Source organism: Schistocerca piceifrons, chromosome 6 (assembly GCF_021461385.2).
Source record: "Schistocerca piceifrons isolate TAMUIC-IGC-003096 chromosome 6, iqSchPice1.1, whole genome shotgun sequence".
NCBI lineage: Eukaryota > Metazoa > Arthropoda > Insecta > Orthoptera > Acrididae > Schistocerca > Schistocerca piceifrons.
The window spans coordinates 334855750-334877352 of record NC_060143.1 but is presented as its reverse complement, the minus strand read 5'-3'; the positions used below and the strand labels follow the sequence as shown (position 1 = coordinate 334877352).

Here is a 21603-nt window from a genome sequence, read left to right as displayed (position 1 = left end):
AAAGTACAGAAACCTGTTAACATTTCTTGGAGGTACTTATCTGGAGTGTAGCCATTTATGGAAGTGAAATGAAATGTGGTTGATAAAGAGTGAAGATACAAAGTGAATAAAAGTTTTTGAAACGTGGTGCTACAGAAGAATGCTGAAGATTGGATGGGCGGGGCAAACAACAAATGAGGAGGTACTGAACTGAACTGAAAAAAGAAATTTATGGCACAGCTTGACTAAAAGAGCAGATTGGTTTGTAGTACACATCCTGAGGCATCAACGAATTGTCAGTTTGGTCAAGAAAGTAAGTTGGGGGGGGTGGTTAAAAATTGTACAGGGAGACCAAGGCTTGAGTACAGTATGCAGTTTCAAATATTTATAGGTAGCAGTGGTTACATAGAGCTGATGAGCCGTGTGCATAATAGACTAGCATGGAGAACTGCATCAAACCAGTCCTTGAAATATCTCTCTCTCTCTCTCTCTCTCTCTCTCTCTCTCTCTCTCTCTCTCTAGTAAATGCAATCTCTTTTTCTTTTTTTCAGATGCTTCCAATGAATACAAATATCCGTGAGGCATATGCTTGTGGTCAGGATGCTGAACAAAATTTTATTCAGAACCTGGCCATGTTCCTCTGTACGTATTTGAAAGAACATGGTGTTCTCGTTGAGCAGAAACAGCTCAATACTGAACTTCTGAAGGTAAGTTAAAGAATATACCTAAGTGTACACTTATTGGGCACTTGCAATCCTAGGACATAATAAGAAAAGCACACCTATAAATGGAAGCTAGTTCAGCAGTTTATGAATATAGATTCTACTAACAAATGGATAAAAATTAATTTTTAAAAACATAAGTCATAAATCTGAAGTAATGCTGAACTTCGGCATAGCAATGGCAATCTGTTATGGTCATTAGGTAAACTGATCTTGCTAGTGATAAGATTCGTGTTATTATAATTTACTACTCTCTAAAAATGATGTAATTTCTGATGTCCATATGTTCATGTTAAGTGATCATTTTTGGTGACTTTTCATATTACAATATTTTTGATTTTGTGTATTTTAATATGAAGAAATATTGGGTGATCACTACTTTTGAATTTGGATTTCAGTTTCTTAACCTCTTTGATCAATTTGATATTTATATTATCATGAACAAAAAATTTTCAGGCATTGCACTATTTAGTATTAATATCAGAAGTTGATGAAGTGGAAATATTTAAGATTTGTCTTGAATATTGGAATAGCCTTTCTGCAGAACTGTATCGTGAAAGCCCATTCATTGCTCCATCCACCATGTTTATGTCCAAAACTAATGCTGCTATTCCACCTAGACGCCAGTTCTATAGTGAAGTTTTGACAAAGGTAAGATATTTTTTAATCTCGTAACTGATTATGAGTTTTAAAATGTCTGTTTTTTAAAATTAGTGTTTCGGTGCAGTTTTACTGCTGATCATGTATTTGTTTCCTTTTAACTTCTTGGATATGGCATTAAACAAAATGAAATTTGAACTGCATTATTTATTGACATATACATTAGTTTCATCGCATTGTTTGATTCATAATCATTTTCATAGGTACGATACATTATGATAAGTCGAATGGCTAAGCCGGAAGAAGTCCTTGTTGTGGAAAATGAAAATGGAGAAGTTGTAAGAGAATTTATGAAGGACACAGATTCCATAAATCTTTACAAAAATATGAGAGAGACACTGGTCTATCTAACTCATTTGGATTATGCTGACACCGAGAGAGTTATGACCGAAAAACTTCAAAACCAAGTAAATGGTACAGAGTGGTCTTGGAAGAATCTGAACACGGTATGTTTGTCATGTGCAATTATTACAACATATTTTTACCATATAATGTAATTTTGCATTAGTATTAATAATTTGGGTGACAAAGGTTGCAAGGGAGCACAATACCTTTGCATCCAAGGGTATTTTAGGTTGTTTCGAATGTAACAACATACTACATGAAGAATTATAAAAAATACTTGCATATTTCAGTTTTAGAACATGAAAGTTGATGTGGATGAAGTCGAGATGTACATGGTTTTATGTTAAGTTGCATGTGCAGCCTGTAAGTTCTCTCTAAGGTGTAAACAAAAAGCTCCACTGGTTACTTGTGCAAGCTAAATTTGGACATAGTACACTCTACGCAAACTCAATGTTATCATTTCAAGACAATACGTGACATGAACTACGAAGTTGGGAGAGTGAATGTGGATTTTCTTGCTCCATTGCTGCAAGCATCGTGCTCTGGATTGTGTCTGTTATTCAATACTTCATTTTCAACCCATAATAAGGAAACAGCTAATTTTTTGTGAGTTTCTTTCTAACTAAATGACATTGGGACGAGAGTTTTGCTATTTCATGTGTGTCATCTTGTGAGGGTTGTCCTTTTGTAATGAAAATGTTGTTTGTGGGGTCCCTTCCATCATTGTTAACACTTGCAAAATGAAACTGTTAGTGACAGGGGTGCTAACTATTCAGATTATTACAGAATCATTAATTTCAATACAATCTAACTAGAATCCTTTTTGCTGCATTTCATTAATTACTGTCGTGGCATATAACACTAGATATCTGATAAGTTCAGCTTTTTAGTTTAATGAATTTGTCGTCGTCATCATCATCATCATCATCATCATCATCCTGTACTTGAGTACTGTAACCCCCTCAGCCATTACCTCCGAACGTACACGTACACACACACACACACACACACACACACACACACGCACGCAGAGAGAGAGAGAGAGAGAGAGAGAGAGAGAGAGAGAGAGAGAGGTGGGGGGGGGGGGCTATCCCTTTGAATTGTTTGTGTCTGTTCTTCAGGAAAGGGGAGAGAGAGAGAGAGAGAGAGAGAGAGAGAGAGAGATTGGGGAAGTTACAAAAGAGGGGCCATTTCAGTCAGAGCCCACATTGATTGGAACTGCCTGTTGTGGAGGTCAAGTGGCTTTAGTGTTGTGAAATTCCCAGCAATTTAAAATTGAAGAAATATTCCCAGGGAATATTGCTGGCAATATTATGATTAATTAGCAAGGTAACTCAAGAAACTGTTAATTAATAGTTAAAAAACAGTAATTATATGGTTAAATAAAACTCAAAAATTGAAATATATTTTAAGATAAAATTATAGTTAAATAAAATTCCTGGGAATTAATAACTTTAAAAACAAACTTGCTCAAATTAATAGGTCACTGTCATAATTGTGTTATATGTTCAAAAAATATTGAATAAAAGGTCAGAAAAATAACCAGAATGTAAAATGTTATAATAAGAATCAAATAAAAATTCTAAAGGGCAAAAGGTTTAATACAGCATCTGTACTTTCCATATTCAATTCCCCCCCCCCCCCCCCCTCCCTCCCCAGTCACTGTCCATTAAATCATCTTGATCCTTCTCTTCTTCTATATTCTCCAAATTAAAAAAAAAAAAAAATCATCGTTATTGTTGCAGTTATTTGACTCAATGAGTGAATGCTTTAGACACACTGTCCAGCGAGTGCAGCAAGGTAGAGGTTCCCTGCTATTTTGGGGTGGCGTTATGTGGGGCGACATACGCCGCTGGTGGTCATGGAAGGCTGTATGATAAGTGAATGGCATCCTCTGACCGATATGCAACCATATCGGCAGCATATTGACAAGGCACTTGTCTTCATGGATGACAATTCGTGCCCCCATCATGCACATCTTGCAAATGACTTCCGTCAGGATAACGTCATCACTTGACTAGAGTGGCCAGCATGTTCTCCAGACATGAACCCTATCTGACATGCCTGGGGTAGATTGGAAGGGGCTGTTTATGGACGACTTGACCCACCAGTCCCCCTGAGGGATCTATGCCGAATCACCATTGAGGAGTGGGACAATATGGACCAACAGTGCCTTAATGAACTTGTGGATAGTATGCCACGACGAATACAGGCATGCATCAATGCGAGAGGACATGCTACTGGATATTGGAGGTACTGGTGTGCACAGCAATCTGGGGCCACCACCTTTGAAGGTCTAGCTGTTTGGTAGTACAACGTGAAATGTGTTGTTTTCATGAGCAATAAAAAGGGCAGAAATGATCTATATGTTGATCTCTCTTCCAATTTTCTGTACAGGTTCCAGAACTCTTGGAACCGAGGTGATAAAAAACTTTTTTTGATGTGTGTATAACTAACCTACTTTTGTTTTTGTGCTATTTGTGGGAAATAATTAGGCTAGAAGATGCTAATATATCTCTTTTGTAGGATTAAGGAAAATCACTAGATTTTCCAGTTACGCTGTTGGTTTGTAGCTTGCCTTCTTAATACAATGGAAAACACACAACATTCTTACTGTTTAACATCACAAAAACAGTTTAGGCCTAAAATATCATAGGCCACAAAAAATACTACTATAAACCACCCATTTTCATACCAAAGAATAGTAGGCCTTAAATGATATAAATTACATTTGTTTCGTTATCCATGTCATCCAAAAATGCAGTTATTCCTCTTGATGAACCTGTGGGGACTTGGCCAAGGCTTTGGTGGAGGTGGTGTTGGTGGCTGTGATGTTGGTGACTCTAAAAGAGATGTAGCTGAACTTAAACCAGCCGAGGTTAAATCAACTTGACCCTGGGTAGTCTGGCCTACATTTGAATGTGCATCCATTGTCAGTGGTTGTGATATACTTTGTGGTTGATGGTCTACGTATTGATATGCCATCTAGTGAGTAACCAAAGTTATTAAAATACACAGGGAGTTTTGTTTATTCGATTTGTTAAGTTTCCTGTCGGTGTTAGAGATATTTTAGGCTATAAAGTTTATTTTAAACTCGTGAAAATTTTGTAAAGATTAGTCACTGAAAATGGCATTTTGGGGGAAAATTATGAGAATGAACAGTAGAGATTTATGATTTACTTGAAAATACAAGTGGTTTTATTGACATAGAACATGGTAAAATATTAATTAAAGACTCTAAAAGTGAAGTTCATCACAGGAAATGAGGAGTCTTTGAGTTCTGAAACACCTCAAATCATTCATTTGGAAAAATTAATGACTACTACAGATTACAGTTCGGAATTATGCCTTCAGAGAAATATTGTGTAAGTTTAGGTTTAATTCAGAGAAATGTGCGGGTTCAACTTGCCTAAAAGTAGTAGCCCCGGCAAATATTTTAAATTATTTTTTCTGCCAGACTTACAGTAAATGATGTTTTGCATGGAATTTGCAAGCAAATTAATGCATGGAATGATAAATCGCAGATTAAAGTGTATGAATTTACTTAGTTAACCTAGTTTCAAAGTTCTTTAACTGTTAATAAGTATTAAAACATTCAAAATGTAAAAGTTTTCATAAATTCCCAATTTCTGGGAATCTTCCTGGACCAAAGAAATATTCCCGGCAGTATTCCCATTTTGTAAGTTCCCTCCCACTGGGAATATACCCAGCCAACACCGCCGGCTGGAGTGGCCGAGCGGTTCTAGGCTCTACAGTCTGGAACCGCGCGACCACTGTGGTCACAGGTTCGAATCCTGCCTCGGGCATGTTTGTGTGTGATGTCCTTAGGTTAGTTAGGTTTAAGTAGTTCTAAGTTCTATGGGCTGATGACCTCAGCAGTTAAGTCCCATTGTGCTCAGAACCATTTGAACCAGCCCACACCACTAAGTGTCTTTAATTAAAACACGTTTACATTGCCCAGTGCTGCATTAATTGGCTCTGCAGAATTCTTGTTTTATTTGAGTGCATATTACTAAGGTGAACTCCAGAAGCGCACTTTAGGGACTGTGCAGCTATAAGAAGAGACAACAGCAGTCATTAAAAACATTATTACATATGTAAAATAAGGGTAAGACAATCACTTGCATATAGCAAATTGCTGCTGGGGGCACAGAAACAGGTAACAGCATACACTCTAGTTTTTTCTAGCAAATGTGTACACACACACACACACACACACACAGCACACACACACACACACACACACACACACACACACACACACAAATGTACACTCCTGTGGCCATCGAAGGACTGATTATTGATACTCAATTATTGAAAGCTGTTGCCTGAGATGGAGGTGTTGAGGGGGTAGTGGGAAAAGAGACAGATCTTTGGACAGGTGACTCTGTGGGTGCACAACAAATCGAGAAGAGTACAGAGGGTAGAGCAAAACAAATGTAGGAAGAGGGAGAGGGGGATGGGAGAAGGGAGAGGGAGGGGTGGGAGAAAGGTGAAGATGATGAAGGAGAAAGGGAGGGGACAAAGAAGGCAGAGCAGTTGGTTAAAAAAGGTGGGGGAGTATCCAAATGGCTGTTGAAGTCACTTGTTAAGCCACTGGATGGTTAAGTTTGCAGTTTGCCACAGTTTGGTGGTAACCATTCAAATGAGTAGGCAGTTGTATACTTATCGTGCCTTAATTGAATGCTTTGCAGTAGTTGTAGCACAGCTGATGTATGACATGGCCCTGCCCTTTATTGGGAGGAAATGGCTAAATTGTGCTAGGAGGTGGTGGGTGAGTAAAATATCACTTCTGTGAAACACACTGCTATCTGTAACCTGAAAAACAATCCATGTGTTGTCATCATTTCTGCAGAAAAAGGCTCCACTGTAGTGGTAGTGAGTCATAGTGAGCATATGGCTGAGGGTCTCTGCAAACTTTCCAACACCTCTGCATATGAACCTTACATCCATGATCCCATCCTAAAAGTCCAACGTGGGCTCAAGCAGCTCCTTAGGTCCTTCGCAATACCTGACAACTGAATCCATCGGTCATCACACCAGCAACCCCCTGCACTCCTAAATTTTACCTGCTCCCAAAACTCCACAAACCCAACCTCACAGGTCTCCCTATCTGTCATCCTATTGTGGCTGGGTACAGTCCTCCCACAGAATGAACCTGTGACTTATGGATGCGATGTCGTCGTTCACCAACATCCACCATGCCCGTGACCTTTTTGAAAGTCCTGATACCAAACCCACCACTATTTTCTAATCTTCTTAGAGAATCAAATCCTGACATACAATTATTTTACCTTTGAAGACCAAATTTACAAACAAATCCTTGGTACTTGCCTTGGGTACTTGTGCGGTACCACCATACATCAACTTATTCATGGGACCTGTGGTGCCAACTTATGTATGGGTCTTCTGGAGGAATTCTTCCTATCCAGTCAAGCTGCAAATATCATGTCTGATTCAGGTTCATTGAGACATTTTCATGATCTGGATTCACAGTAAGGATAAACATTGCTCTTTCCTTAAAACCTCAACATCTATTCGCAGCTCTGCTTCTCGATCCTTTTCAACTAATTGGGCCACCTTCCTTGACTTTGATCTCCACCTCTCTGATGACTCCATAAATGTGTCTGTCCTTACCAAGCACCCAGACTACAAATAGTACTTGTACTCTGACAGCTGTCACCCATTCCATGTCAAAATGCCCCTTCCTCACGGCCTCACTTCCATGGACATTGCATCTGCGATGGAAAGCAGGAATTGTTGAAATATACGAATAATCTTAAAAGAGCCTTTATTGACAGACAATATCCTATCCAGATTACCTATAAACACATCTCCTGTGTTATCTGCTTCTCTAACACAGACTCTTCTGATCACCCAGGCCTTGTAAAGCTCAACCACATTCTCCACCAGGGCTTCGTCTACCTCTTGCCATGCCTGAGATGTAGAATATCCAACCCAAATTTGTTCTACATGCCCCAGCGTTCCGCTGTCCTCCCAACATAGATAATATCCTTGCCCATTCCTATTCCAGTCCTACTCCCAATCCTGTACCATATGGGTCATTCCCTTGTGGTCAGCTCAGGTGCAAGATCTATCCATACACCCACACACCACCACCTGCTGCTGTTTAATCACATGCATTTCCTCTCTATAAAATACAGGGCCTCTGGTGAAAGTAGCCGTGTTATACATCAACTGTGCTGCAATTACTGTACAGAGGTCTTCATGGGCACAAAAAGTAACCAAATGTATATTTTCATGAGAGGCCACTGCGAACTTAACCCACCCTGCTGCACACAACAATACAGCTGCTTTACCATGTGGGTCATTTGGTTAGTTTCTTCCAGCTAGAGTTTCTCCGAACTACATGGATGAGAATTCTTTCTCATGCATATACTGTGCACCTACAATCCTCTGGCCTAAACCTCCACTAATGTGTTCCCAGTGCCTCACCTTATCTTTTCTCTCTTTATCTCCAAACAAACCGCTCCTTCCAGGTTGTGTACTGTCCTCTCCCAAAACACCCCCCCCCCCCCTCAATGTACGGGCTCTCTAACCTCTCCCTTCTATCTGCCCCTGCCTACATCTTCATCTCATTTACCTCCTGCCTTTCCCCTCTCACTCTTCCTACATCTCTTTTTTTGTCATACCTCTTAATAGACTATCAATAATCAATCTTGCTGTTGTCATGGTAGTGTATGTTTGGGTGTCTGTGGGGTTGTGCATGTCAATGTCTGTACCTTTGTTACAAAAAGAATTAGTGGTCGAAATGTAGTATGTATGCTGTATTCTGTTATGTATTTCTGTGCTACACACATCCACTACAGGTGAGTGGTAGCCTTTACCTTATTTTACATATTGCTCCATCAAGGAATTTCCTTTATTTTTATAAATATAAATGTTGTGTGCAGGTGTTTATTATGAAATTTTACATCAATATAACCAATAAATCATTCAATTATGGATTTATTATACTTTAGAAAACATTTTGGTATTTTCAAATAATGTAAATTTTTTATGCTGACAATGTTTCACCAGAAAACATTTCAAAGCAACACAATTCTCACTTACAATATCAAGAATTACTGGGACAGTATTTAACATTCTAAATTGTGCAACTAGCCATAGTCTGAAGGCTGTCAGATTTAAAATTGCAAGAAGCCTGCCTTGATTTCTAAAAGTATGCTCACAACTACCAACAAGAAAGTTTCTGAAATGTCACTGTGTTTTTTACCCCTTGGATTTTAGATTTATGTGAGTGGTCATCATTGTGAATATAGGAAAAAATAGAATTCAGTTGTTAGTACTTTATACAGGGTGTATACGACCCGGGAAAAACCTGGGAATTTTTTCGGCCGGGAGAAAGGCGGGAAAAGACTGAGAATTTTTCGGAATTCCGGGAATTTTTCATTGTTTTCGCTTTCAGTTAAATTTTTGTAGTTTTGACTGGTAAGAAATTATTCTCCAGCAAACAATGTTACTATATCCTACTACTGGAGAATAATACTGCAGCAATAAAATATAAACAAGAGGAAAAAACATAAAACTTTAGTGGCAAAGGAAATGCGCCATTTATAACAACAAAACACTGTGCACGCACAAGCGCCTGCAAACAGCAAAAATATGTCAAAGGCCTTTGGGCGAAGACTATGTAACACGTCGTAACAATAAACTGCTTTCTATGAGCGTGACGTCACAGCTGTTAACATTAGGTTCATTTCACCAGTTGCCAACGGGCTCTTGCGCATGCGCAGTTGACGCGCGTGCGAGCAGTACCGTCTCCTGCTTCCCGCTACTTGAAGTGTGGCTGGTAGCTGTATCAGCAGTAGTAGCAAGCAGTCAGATGCTAACGAAAAAAAATTTTCTCATGGCCCCTAGCTGTCAGATTCGCGCATGTGCAGAGTTGTAGTGGGAAGGGGTTAGCGTCCATGTGAGCCGTGTTTGCGTTAAGTAATTTTGCTGTTTCCTCTTCGTTTACAGCTCCCATGTCAAATGAAAACAAAATGGATTTCTGTGGTGTATACGATCTGGGACAACCAGGAAGTCTGGGAAAAAGCGAATTAAGACATTCACGTTAAGGAGAGCAAAAATAAATTATTTGTTTTGGTTTTCTGACTTTATTTCCAAGTTATTAGCACTCATGCATTGCGCAACAATGAAGTTATTTTTGTCAGTTTGTAAATAAATTTGGATTTATTAATCTTTTTGCTGAGGCAGTCAATTTATTTGAAATGAAGTGTTCCATTCCACAGTTTTGACTACTTCCAACTGTTCGCTGAATTTCAAGTGCACATTTTCATCTTCTGCTGTGTATGGCATTGTGCCATAATAAAGAACCAAATATGAGATAGTACAGTACTGGTACTCCAAGAAAATTAACATCCCATAAACCACACTGAAAAGTTTAATATCAGATGGGATGTACTTCATTGTGAATCTGAAAAAACCAATGTGCATTTCAAGCCGAATAATGCATTTTAGTATGGTTTACGAAATTCCGATGCTCTTGGAGTATCCTCTGATGCCCTGTTTGTTTTATGGTGTAACGTAAGCTCTCTTAGTGCTTTATACATACGAACATGCGGGCTTCCTACATCACTGCAGCTGCACATGCGCAATAATGCCTGTTTTCTGGCTGTCTCTGGCAACTGCTAAATCGAACCTATTTCTAACAGTCTCGGGATAGTATAGCGAACGGCGGTTCGAAAAGCGTTACTTTCAAAGTAAATGTCTTTTTACGCAAAATGAATTATGTTACGAGTGAGAAAATGGGATGAATTTCTTAAATTACACAGCATTTAAAACCGAAAACTTTGAGGACCAGCCACGAGCCCAGAAGACCAGACATTTATGTCATTATTGTAAATCTTCTAGCACATTTGTGTTACGTATCTTAAAGCATAACATACGCAAGAAAAGATCAATTATTAATCTTCGAGACCAATAATATACATGAAAGCTTAGCTTTTCTTGTAGCTATACAATGTATAAAAATGTAAACCATTAACTTTTCCTCTTCGTGTGTTCGCGCTACGTAGCAGTGATCTTGCTATTGGCTGACTGAATATCTGCTGTCATCGGCTGCCGAGAACACATGGCATGATATATGACTGGCTTACAAAAGGACATTGCAATCTCAATTTCAACGCTCCGGAAACTAACGTGCTGTGTTTGGTGCAGTTCGAATTTATACTTTCGTAACACGAAAATATGCAGCGTCTATTTTGCTGCACATCAGAGGTCTTTCCAAAACTTTTCTCTCCCCCTCCCCCCCCCCCCCCCTCCCCCTTCAAGTCTACGCCAGTGTATAAAACGTTGACCATTCAAAGGACTGATAAGTTTTACAGTTCCAAGGGAAAAATCTACAGAAAACCTGCTGTCACTTAGCCCGGAAAAAGTGTATTTTCGCCCAGAAAAAAGTATATTTTTTAAATGGGATATCTGGGAATTTTTTTTTTCTTTGTCCACTTATACACCCTGTTTATAACACAGTAAGAAGTAAATTTTCATGTCATTGTTACATGGTCCCATCTTGGATGCACATAACACTAATGCTACAAGGCCTGTAAGGATTTCATACTGTGTGTCAGAAGATGTAATAGAGCACCTTGCAGTGCAACTTTGGTATAGTGTCCTATAAAGAAGGGGTAGGTATTAAGTAATGGGGGACTTAAATTAGCATACATTTGGAGTTGATTTTGTGTACCAAAATTAGTTTATGGTTAACAAATTGCGGATTTAAGTCCAAAAGTTCTACATGTTCTCAATATAAGAAGGAAACAGATTTGGAAATAGAAAAGGAGGCAATTTAGGAATGGGCTGTACTTTGTCCAGTTGATTGGTACAGTCAATGTATTGGTGATAAAAGAGTAGTTTGGCAGCTTCTGAGAAAGTTGTTGAAGAGAGGAACTATTGGAACACTTAAGAATATTTATGAGTAAAGGACCATAAATTCCAGAGACAGGATTCTTATAGTGGAAAAGGTGCTGAACTCCCAGGAAGAGCAGGGTTGAAATTTTCATCTGACCACCCAGATCCAGATTTTTCTTCACTCTAAACTGTGTTACACAAATGTGTCGAAGATACCTCTGAAAAGGACACAACTGACTCCCTTCTGCCATCCTTGTACCATCAGAGGTTGTGTTTCTCTTGCCAACAGCTGTCAAGTTAAGCAATGCAGGTAAGACATTCCAGTATTTTGAACTTGAAATGGAAACAAATGAAATTAGGTTATCCCACTTGCTAAAACTTTGTAGAAGTGATGAAAATATATCATTAATATTTTCGAAATTTTGACAGAAGTGAACAAATGTTATATTAGGAGTTTTCTAGTGCAACTGGTTTTCCCTTAGGAAGTTGACATTAAAAGATAAAAATTATTTTTATTATTACTGTGCTTCTTCACTGAATGAGATGATTAAGTTTTTTGTTGCTTCTCAAATTTCTTCGAGTTGACCTTGGGAATGTTCTATGAACATATCAAATCTACTCTGTTCCCTGAGCTTTTTCTGTCTTAAATACTGCACCATGTTTGTTTAACTTTTCATAAACCAGATAGAAAAATGTTATAAAAACCATACATCTTTGTGTAAACTTGTTGCATTTTTCATTATCATATTGCTTCCCTTAAATTAAGGGTATGATTTTACAAAAGTTTGCATGTATTTGCATGTGAACTCTCACCAATATTAAGGTACGATGGTATATTGGCCTATATACCAGTATTAGTGGTATGCTGCTTGACACAGTTATGTTGATTAAGTATCTAGGCTTAAAATTGCAAAGTGATAGAAATTAGTGAGCACATAGGGTTGGTAATAGAAAAGTAAATGGTCGATTTCAGTTTATTGGGAGAATCCTAGGACAGGGTAGCTCTTCTTTAAAGGAGACTGTGTTCAGAACATTTGCCCTTTCTCGAGTACAGCCAGAGTGCTTGGGATACCCTTCAGGGCGGATTAGAGGAAGACATAGAAGCAACTGAGAGGTGAGTGGCTATATTTGTTACTGGTAGTGAGGAAGTTTAGAGAACTGGAACTTTTGACTGCCTTCAGACAATTCTACTGCCACCAATATAATTCTCGGGTAAGGCCTGTGAGTACGAAATGAGAAACATTTAGGCTTATACGGAGACATATAGGCAGTCATTTTTTCCACACTCCATTTGTGAGTGGAACAGGGAAGGGAATGTCTAGCAATGGTACCAGGTCAGCATGCACTGTATGCTGGCTTGTGGAGTATATATGCACATACATTTGTATCATAAGTCATTATTTGTATAAAATTTTATGATATGCTTCTAGATAATTTACATAATTTTAATGCAATCAGTGGTTATCTCTGAACCCTTTAAGCCAGGATTATACTCGATAGTTGTGAGCATTTGCGTGGGTGGTAACCTGACCAAATACTCTTTTACAGTCCTGCATATAAATATGTGTTTCTCTTCTGTCTGTTGATGACCGGTAACATTACTTTTTTGGCTAAGTGTAAGGATATCTATTACAGCGCACCATGATCTTTGCTAATTAGTGGGCTGTCAGAGGAAATCAGCAATTACAAGCTGCTTTAAAAGATGGAAGGGGAAAAAGCGTCTACAGTAGTACACAATAATATTATGTTTCAGTACATAATGCATTTATTGCTTAGTAAGTAACTGAAAAGGCAAAGGAAGATTTACATGTAAGCTCCAGTCTGTGACTCTTAACAAGACTGCTGGAAACTTGTGAAAAAAGACTGCAGTGTAGGCTTTGTTTGGTAGACTGCATTACACTGAAAGTTCATATATTTTAAACATAATGAAGATCTGTTGTTAATAATCTCAATGAAATTTAATAAATGTTCGCAAATAATTCCTGCACTAGAGCTGCATTCTTGTACAAGCTGTTCTTGTAAACTACAACCAGAAGGCTTGGCACTAGTACGGAAACTACTGGCTTGAGGGGTTAACATGTTTGTAGCATCTATAAAGAAAACACTGTCAGAAATTGCACTTCATTACAGCCCGTTCTTTTGTATACTGAAATGTTATACAGTGTCCGAAAAAAAGACCTCTCATATTTCAAAAGATAGTTACAAATAGAGATTCTGGGAAAATACATTTATTTGTGAACAGCAAATATTATGCCATTTTATATTAGGTGGTTTTAAACATTATGTCTAATAAATAGTCTCCTCCATTGTTGTTACATTGATGAAACCTTTTCCCGAAATTATCCATGGTTCTTTGTGTCACTTCTGGTGGAATGGCCTCCACTTCCTGGGTGATTGCCTCCTTAAGTGCCTGCAGGATTGTGGGGTGATGTTTTTACACTTGAGCCTTGAAGTGTCCCTAAACAAAAAAAATCAGATGATAAATCCAGTGATCTTGGGGCTAGACATTGTCTCCTCACAAAGAGAGAAGACATCCAGGAAACAGCTCTCTCAAAATTTCTAAATAACCCTGAGAAGTGAGAGCTGTGACTCGTCTTGTTGGAACCAGACTTCTCTCCCTCCATGGTCCCCAACAAAGGTTTAACGTAGGTTAGTGGAAGTCTTTATCATGTGACATTAGTCATTTGAATCAATCATTACCATTATGCCATCTTCTTCAAAAAATACAGACCTCACACACCAAATTCAGCATAGATGCACCAGTCAGTCCTATGATGGCTGTGAGATGGTCATTGGTGATGTTCCTAAGGGTTTTCTGCTGCCCAGTAACAGAAATTTTATTTACAGTATCTGGCAAGTTGAAATGGGTTTCATCAGAGGAAATCAAGATGGGGGGGGAATGTTCTGGAGAATTTCCTCACACACAACTCTGACAGTTTCAAAATATCTGTTAATTCTTAGGTAACCATCATTTTATATGGGTACATGTGAAATGAAATGTGTATTTGGCTAGGGCCTCCTGTCTGGTAGATTGGTTGCCTGGTGCAAGTCTTTTTAGTTGTTGGCGACTTGGGTGTTGATGAGGATGAAATGATGTTGAAGACAGCACAACACCCAGTCTGTCAGTAGAGAAAATCTCTGACCTGGCCGGTAATTAACCTGGGCCTTTGGCATTGCATTCTGCCACACTGACCCCTCAGCTGTGGTGGCAGATGGTGCCTGTGAAGACCTATGTGCAAAATACATCTTATTCTTATTAGACATCCTGCGTCTGTGATTTCCCTAAATCGCTCCAGGAAAATGCTGGGATGGTTCCTTTGAAAGGGCACGGCTGACTGTCTTCCCCATCCTTCCCTAATCCGATGAGACCGATGACCTCACTGTTTGGCCTCTTCCCACAACCAACCTACCATCTTATTAGACAATCTCAGGGCAGCTACATGTTTAAGTGCTGAATGCTTTGGAGATTGGTGGGTGGACTCTTTATCACATGCATCACACTTTCCCCCATTTTTGCAAAGAGTTTGCCTCTGTGTATGTTTGCTTGTGTCTGAATATGTGTGGATGGATATGTGTGTGTGTGCGATTGTATACCCGTCCTTTTTTCCCCCTAGGGTAAGTCTTTCCGCTCCCGGGATTGGAATGACTCCTAACCCTCTCCCTTAAAACTCAAATCCTTTCGTCTTTCCCTCTCCTTCCCTCTTTCCTGACGAAGCAACCGTTGGTTGCGAAAGCTAGTATTTTGTGTGTATGTTTGTGTTTGTTTGTGTGTCTATCGACGTGCCAGCGCTTTCGTTTGGTAAGTCATCTTTGTTTTTAGATATAATGGATATACTCCTTCACAACAAATACACAATGCTCACCTAGCCATGTTGTTGCGCCTTCGACAGAATGGCACATACACTGCTATCAATCGATATGTCCCTCCAAATCAGTATTGCCACAACTACTCTTACAGTGGCCTATCAAAATATGGGAGGTCTTTTTGATGGACACTGTATAATGTTATTTGGAGCTGTTGTATGTTGTTTATGCGCCATGCGCCTTTGTTCTGCAAACCATCATCCATTCTTGTTTCAACAGTTATGTTGGGCCATTGGTAGTATATCTGGTGCTATGCATGAGGAAGATGAGAAAAGGTTTTTGGTGACAGTTATCAAAGATCTGCTCGGATTGTGTGAACAGAAGAAGGGAAAAGACAACAAAGCAATTATCGCGTCCAATATTATGTATGTGGTGGGCCAGTACCCAAGATTCCTTCGTGCACATTGGAAATTCCTAAAGACTGTAGTAAATAAACTCTTTGAGTTTATGCATGGTAAGTTTATGGATGGTAAGGTTAACATCAATATTTTATTTTTGTTTAACATTTAATCAAATGGTACTGTTGCATGCTGTTCTTGTTATATTTTTATGATCATTTTCAATTGACAAAAGTTTTAGACTTCAATCCTTTTTAATGAATTCATTGTTTCCTCCTCTCTTCTCAAATTCTCTTCGTGTGTTCATTAAGTTGTTCCTTTCGCTCATATGTCTTCTTATTTTGTCTTTTGTTTTCAAATCCTTATCTGTTGATTACATTGACTTTGCGAGGATGGATGACTTTGAAGAATTTTTTTTGCTGTTCTGGTCTCATTCATCCTATGAATGGGTCCATAGAATTTGTTGGTGTTTTTATTTTCCTTACCATATCTGTGATTTTCCTGTTTGTCTGTCTGTACCTGATGTTGCTCTCCTCATCTAAATTTGTTCCCTGTTTATTGGTCTGACATTTTTGTAAGGATTTTTCGATTCCTAATCCTCTCTTTCTTTAATTTTTGTTTGTCTGCTAATTTGTGTTGCCTCGACTGTGTATAATACTTTTTGGAAGTATGACTGTTGTTGTGCCCTAATTTTGTGTTGTGGATATTGATGATTTGTTGTCGTGACTCCGTGAGCGTGTCTGCTTTTCAGAATTTTCTGATACTTTCTTGATGGATGAATAACTTTTCCAAAGTATTTGAAATGAGGGTCTTGTGCAAAGTTCTCATTGGTTGTTTCTGTGGGGAGATGACCCAATCTTTCCATTTGTATGTACTTTTTTCTTGAAATTTGCAAATCAGTTTTTCATGTGATTTTATGTACTTTTTATGTCGTATTTGGCTTCTTCTTGGTTGATTTTGGTGATTGCAATATCATCCTCAAGTGCCAAGCATTTCATGTTGATTTCCTGTTCCTTATGCCTACTTGGATTTCTTCAGCTCCTTTTTACATGTACTGATAATTTTTTTGAGGATGATGATGGAGTAATGTTTAGAGCCTGCCACCCTATTGCACTCCAGTTTTAATCACAAATGTCTCAGAAATATCACTTTAGAGGTTGTTTTAGTGTTTCCCAAACAACTGCTCATTTCCTTCTGTTCATCCAAATTTTTCTGTTGTATCAAAGAGTATTTGTCTGTTTATACAGTTATATGCCTTCTTGTAGTTCGCAAAGCTGACAATAGTATTCCTGTTGTCATTGCAAGAATCATCATAAGATTCCAGATCTGTTCTGTATAGGACCATCTGTTGCACAAACCTGCTTGGTGCTCTCCTATCGACAGCTCCACTTATTTTTTGTGCCTGTTGAAGAGTGCTTTTGAGAGAATCTTGTAGATGACTGGGAGGAGTGATTTCCTGTAGAAATGTTCGGATTAGTTTCGTCCTTGCAGGGTGAGTGAGTGAGTGAGAACACATTTTCATTCAGAAAGGATTCATTCGGTTTTCCAGATTTTGTACAAATACCTTGTGGATTATTTGGGTCACATTTTCTTCAATTAGTATCCAACGTTCTGCAACAATTCAGATTACTGACTAATGACCCGCCTGGCTTCGCACAGCTAACACTTAAATATCTATAGTTGGACAACTAGTTTGGTGTAGAGTTAATAAATTTTCTACATAAACCTTCTTCATGAATCAATCTGTCTATTAGTGAAAACTGTCAAAATCTCTAGAGCTGATTCTTAGATTAGCAGTCTGATGCAAACACAGAATTGTGTCAGAGAACTTTTGATTACAGTATATAAGATATATATGGATTATGGTCAAGCTTCGCTGCTCTGAAGTTGTGGCAGCTGATTACTGCTTTTCCCCACCAGATACAGCTTTCTCTGTAACTTTAATTTGTATTATATCTGATAGTTCCTTTATTGTTGGTATGAGGTGTGGGCGTTCTTCTGTGGAACATCTGCAGTTGAGAAATTTACTGGAATAGTCCGTCAGAATTTCACAGCCTTTTTCGTGTTGATTTGTAGTGAGCCATCAGGTATCTTGGGTTTTAAAAAACAGCCTGAGTGATGGGTAACCCCCGAGATTTTATCTAAGTGTGTTGTAAAAGTTCATGGTATTATTTGGTATTATTATTATTATTATTATTATTATTATTATTATTGAAGTTTTGTTGTATTTCTTAAAAGTTGGATCTTCAAATTTTTGCCACCCCTTCAATGATTTGTTAATGCTGTAATTTTTCCAAACTTTGGTCCTTTCTTCTAGTGCCTGATCTTAAGTTATGTTTAACCACCTGTTTTTTCTCCTTTTTGGAGCTTGACGTAATTGTATGGTGGATTTTAGGGTGTTTAAGAGCTCTGTCCAAATTGTAGTGGTTGGTTGGTAGACTTAATGTACAGCGCCTTATTAAGTGGTTGGTATTAGGTGTCTGGTTTGAGGATTTTGTTCAATTGCAGTTTTTTCCTGGTGGGTTGTAGCTAGATCTTTATCTGTACGAGATGCATTTACGTTCAGAATTCCTGCCGTGTTGCATGGTACGTTCTGAGAAAATGTTTTTAGTTGAGCAGATTTGATATGTTACTAGTTTTTGTGTAAGACATGGATCATCTTGCACATCAGTTACGCATGTTATTCCATTAATGGTGGACTGTCTTACATCATGCCAAATATTTGTGAACATTTATTTGTTTTGATACTGATACACCCCAAATATTTCTACATTTTCTTTGCAAACCAAAAGTTACTTTGTAATTTAATTTTTGTCCATAACGTGCTAATAAATTTATGGAGCATCCCTTTTTATCCTTCTGTACATCGAAATCACTGCTCGTGATGAACACACAGTATTTGTATTTTAACTGACTTGGTCTCCTTTATCTGAGATGACTTTTTCATTATTTGCTGCTATTTTGGAATGTAAGTGCCTCTAATGAGTATAAATTGGCTGTAGTATAGAAACGCATACATCGACGGGACTCTAAATTGTGACACTTACTGTCAGCGGTTTAAATGAGATATTACTACTGTTCATGTTGATAAATAGTGGACTGACACTAATCTTGCATCAAAGGATGGAAAATAGAAATGGAAGAACATAATGTTCACATTGCTGGGAACTGATGATGTTGTGCTTGAATGCAAGTTGATTTTGTGCTTAAAATACTTCATTTGGAATTCAAAGGGAGACACAGATTAGTGGAGTATCTCAAAAAATATGCAGTATTGATTACAGCTTAAGTTATAGGTTGACAAATTGAAAGAATCTGTTTAAAAGTTGTTGAACCACGAACTTTTAGGAAATACCTGACAGCATAAAGTTATGAACTTAAATATATTGTGAATAGAAATTACATTGTTGGGATCTAACAAGAAATAAAGAGAACAGAAAATTTTGACGCAAGTAATGTGCCAAATAGTACAGGAAATAACAAAGAGGAAATATGTTGTAGCAGGTGTTGGAAGTGGTTTAGTTTGTGTCTGATGTCTTGAGTTTTTGAGCAGTTTAGCCTTACCACATTTAAAATGCAAGCTTCAAAGCAGGTTTCTTTCTTTGTTGATTCTTAATTTTTAGTTGTGCTGTGCTCGTCATAGTCGTCGTCGTCAGTTGTAAAAACTCGTAGCTGCAGAACTGCTGCAACCTAGAGCTATTCAGATCTCCTTACTGTAGCTGAGCCTTTGTCTGCCTCATTTTTTACTCTGTACTTTTCTCTCCTATACCAAATTGTCCATTCCTTGAGGTTGTACTGTAAGGCAGAAAATCGTGCACTAGTCCTTTGCTTAGGCCTAAAACCATGTCTTTGGACATGGCATTTGTGTTAGTCAAGTAACCTTGGTTTGGAAAAGATCATCATTACATTGGAGTGAATAATTGGCCTGCTGCAGAGTGATTGTCTCTGTTTAGCATTCACAATAAAATTCATTGTAGCAGTATATGTATTTCCCACATTCAGTTTTCCCACATTCAGTTCATTTTGTGGATTATCCAGGGAATTTATGCGTTATCGTTAGACACATCTTGCAATTCTCCTTGAAGTGAAGTGTATAATTTATAAGATAATTTTATGCTCTCCCAAAGTGATACTGTAGTGATAACCTAAAACAGTTTCCCTCAGTATAATTTACTTCATGGCCTTCCTGTTCCAGAAACACACGATGGTGTTCAAGACATGGCATGTGACACCTTCATAAAAATTGCTTTAAAATGTCGCCGACATTTTGTGACTGTTCAAGTTGGAGAAGTGGTTCCCTTCATTGAAGAGATTCTGTCAACAATAAGTTCAATTATATGTGATCTACAGACTCAGCAGGTAACTTCCATATAATTATGTTGTGAAAACACATGATGTGAAAACTTATTTCTATTACAATGTTTCTGTGAGACCTTTTTTATTTAAATTGGTGAAAATTTTTCCCCAGGTACACACGTTTTATGAGGCTGTTGGTCACATGATTAGTGCACAGGTGGACCAGGTTGTTCAGGAGCATCTAATTGAAAAATACATGTCACTGCCGAATCAAGTGTGGGATGACATAATATGTCAGGCCTCGAAGGTAAATGTCATTTTCTACAACATAAACTGATTTTCCTTGTACCGTATTGTATGAGGTTGCTTCAAATGAAACTTGGTCAGTACATCTACCTTTGCCTTACACGTAAGGTGGGGCATCACATAACTGCGGGTATGGTGACGCCATCTATTGGTAGAGGGACTGACGCATGCACACCATTTGATGTTGCATAGCGCCAGTGTGGTTTTACGCTGAAGAAAAGGTGGTCACCCAAGTCACCGTCCATACCAAACATGTGGGCGATAAGCAGGAACAATGAGTGATGTGATTAGACGAGCCATTAACTTGAACCACTGAGGCATGTTGTCCAATGGCATTACCCTCCTGCATGATAATGCCCGCCCACATGGCCAATGCTGTGAAGACGCTATTCAGTTTTGGTGCGAAACAGTAGAACATCTGCCGCACAGTCCCAACCTTTCACCATGTGACTTTCATGTGGTTAGACCTCTAAAACAAGCTATTTGCAGACATCAGTTCGCAACGGATGACGAAGTGTTAAGTGTGTGACTGGGTCCAGGCCTGGATCCAACAGCAGCCTGCTAGCTTCTTCAAGGATGGAATCAACGGGCTAGTGTCAAAATACGACAAATGTGCCAACAGTTTTGGCGACTATTTTTGAGTATGTGTACTGTGTATAACTACATTTTTGAGTTAATAAAATCATTACTGTTACTTTCCACTAGTGATCGGGTTTCATTTGAATGCCCCTTATAGATTTGATTGTGAGAAATAATGGATTTCAGTTCAATTTTATCATTATAAACAACATTCTGTTGAATTAAATTGTAGTTGCCCAAGTAAGTAGTGTTTTTGTTTTTCATGTCGGTGTTCTGATTGCTATGTGTGTTTTCATCGATTGTCGTTTTTTAATTGTAGTTCACTTTTGCTATTTGAGTTTACCTTTTGTCATTTTGGAGGTAGTGAATGGAGTTGTGGACACTAGGAAATGGAGTGCAAAGTGGAGAAATTGGAACATTTCGACATATTCTTCTGTTTGACTTCATTAGAGGGGTGACAGCAGCAGAGGCAGCCAGAAACATTTGCGCTGTGTATGGGGGTAATGCCATTGGGCAGAGCACGGCAAAAAAAAATTTTTCATTTTGGGGAAGATCGTTTCAAAGTTCGTGACTCTCCACGTTCAAGAAGACACAGTGTTTGATGAAGATTATTTAAATGGATTAATCCAGAACGATCCACA

General features: G+C 38.4%; 1 protein-coding gene across 2 annotated transcripts in view; it reads left to right on the top strand.

Annotated features, from left to right (window-relative positions):
- The window catches only part of LOC124803070 (exportin-1), a 130189-nt gene that overhangs the window by 57522 nt on the left and 51064 nt on the right, over positions 1–21603 (top strand). For both annotated transcript variants that reach the window (XM_047264198.1, XM_047264199.1), the window contains exons 8-13: positions 531–686; positions 1158–1352; positions 1565–1807; positions 15663–15897; positions 19977–20140; positions 20250–20384. In XM_047264198.1, the coding sequence (XP_047120154.1) occupies positions 531–686; positions 1158–1352; positions 1565–1807; positions 15663–15897; positions 19977–20140; positions 20250–20384 (1128 nt within the window). The remainder of the gene's footprint in view (positions 1–530; positions 687–1157; positions 1353–1564; positions 1808–15662; positions 15898–19976; positions 20141–20249; positions 20385–21603) is intronic.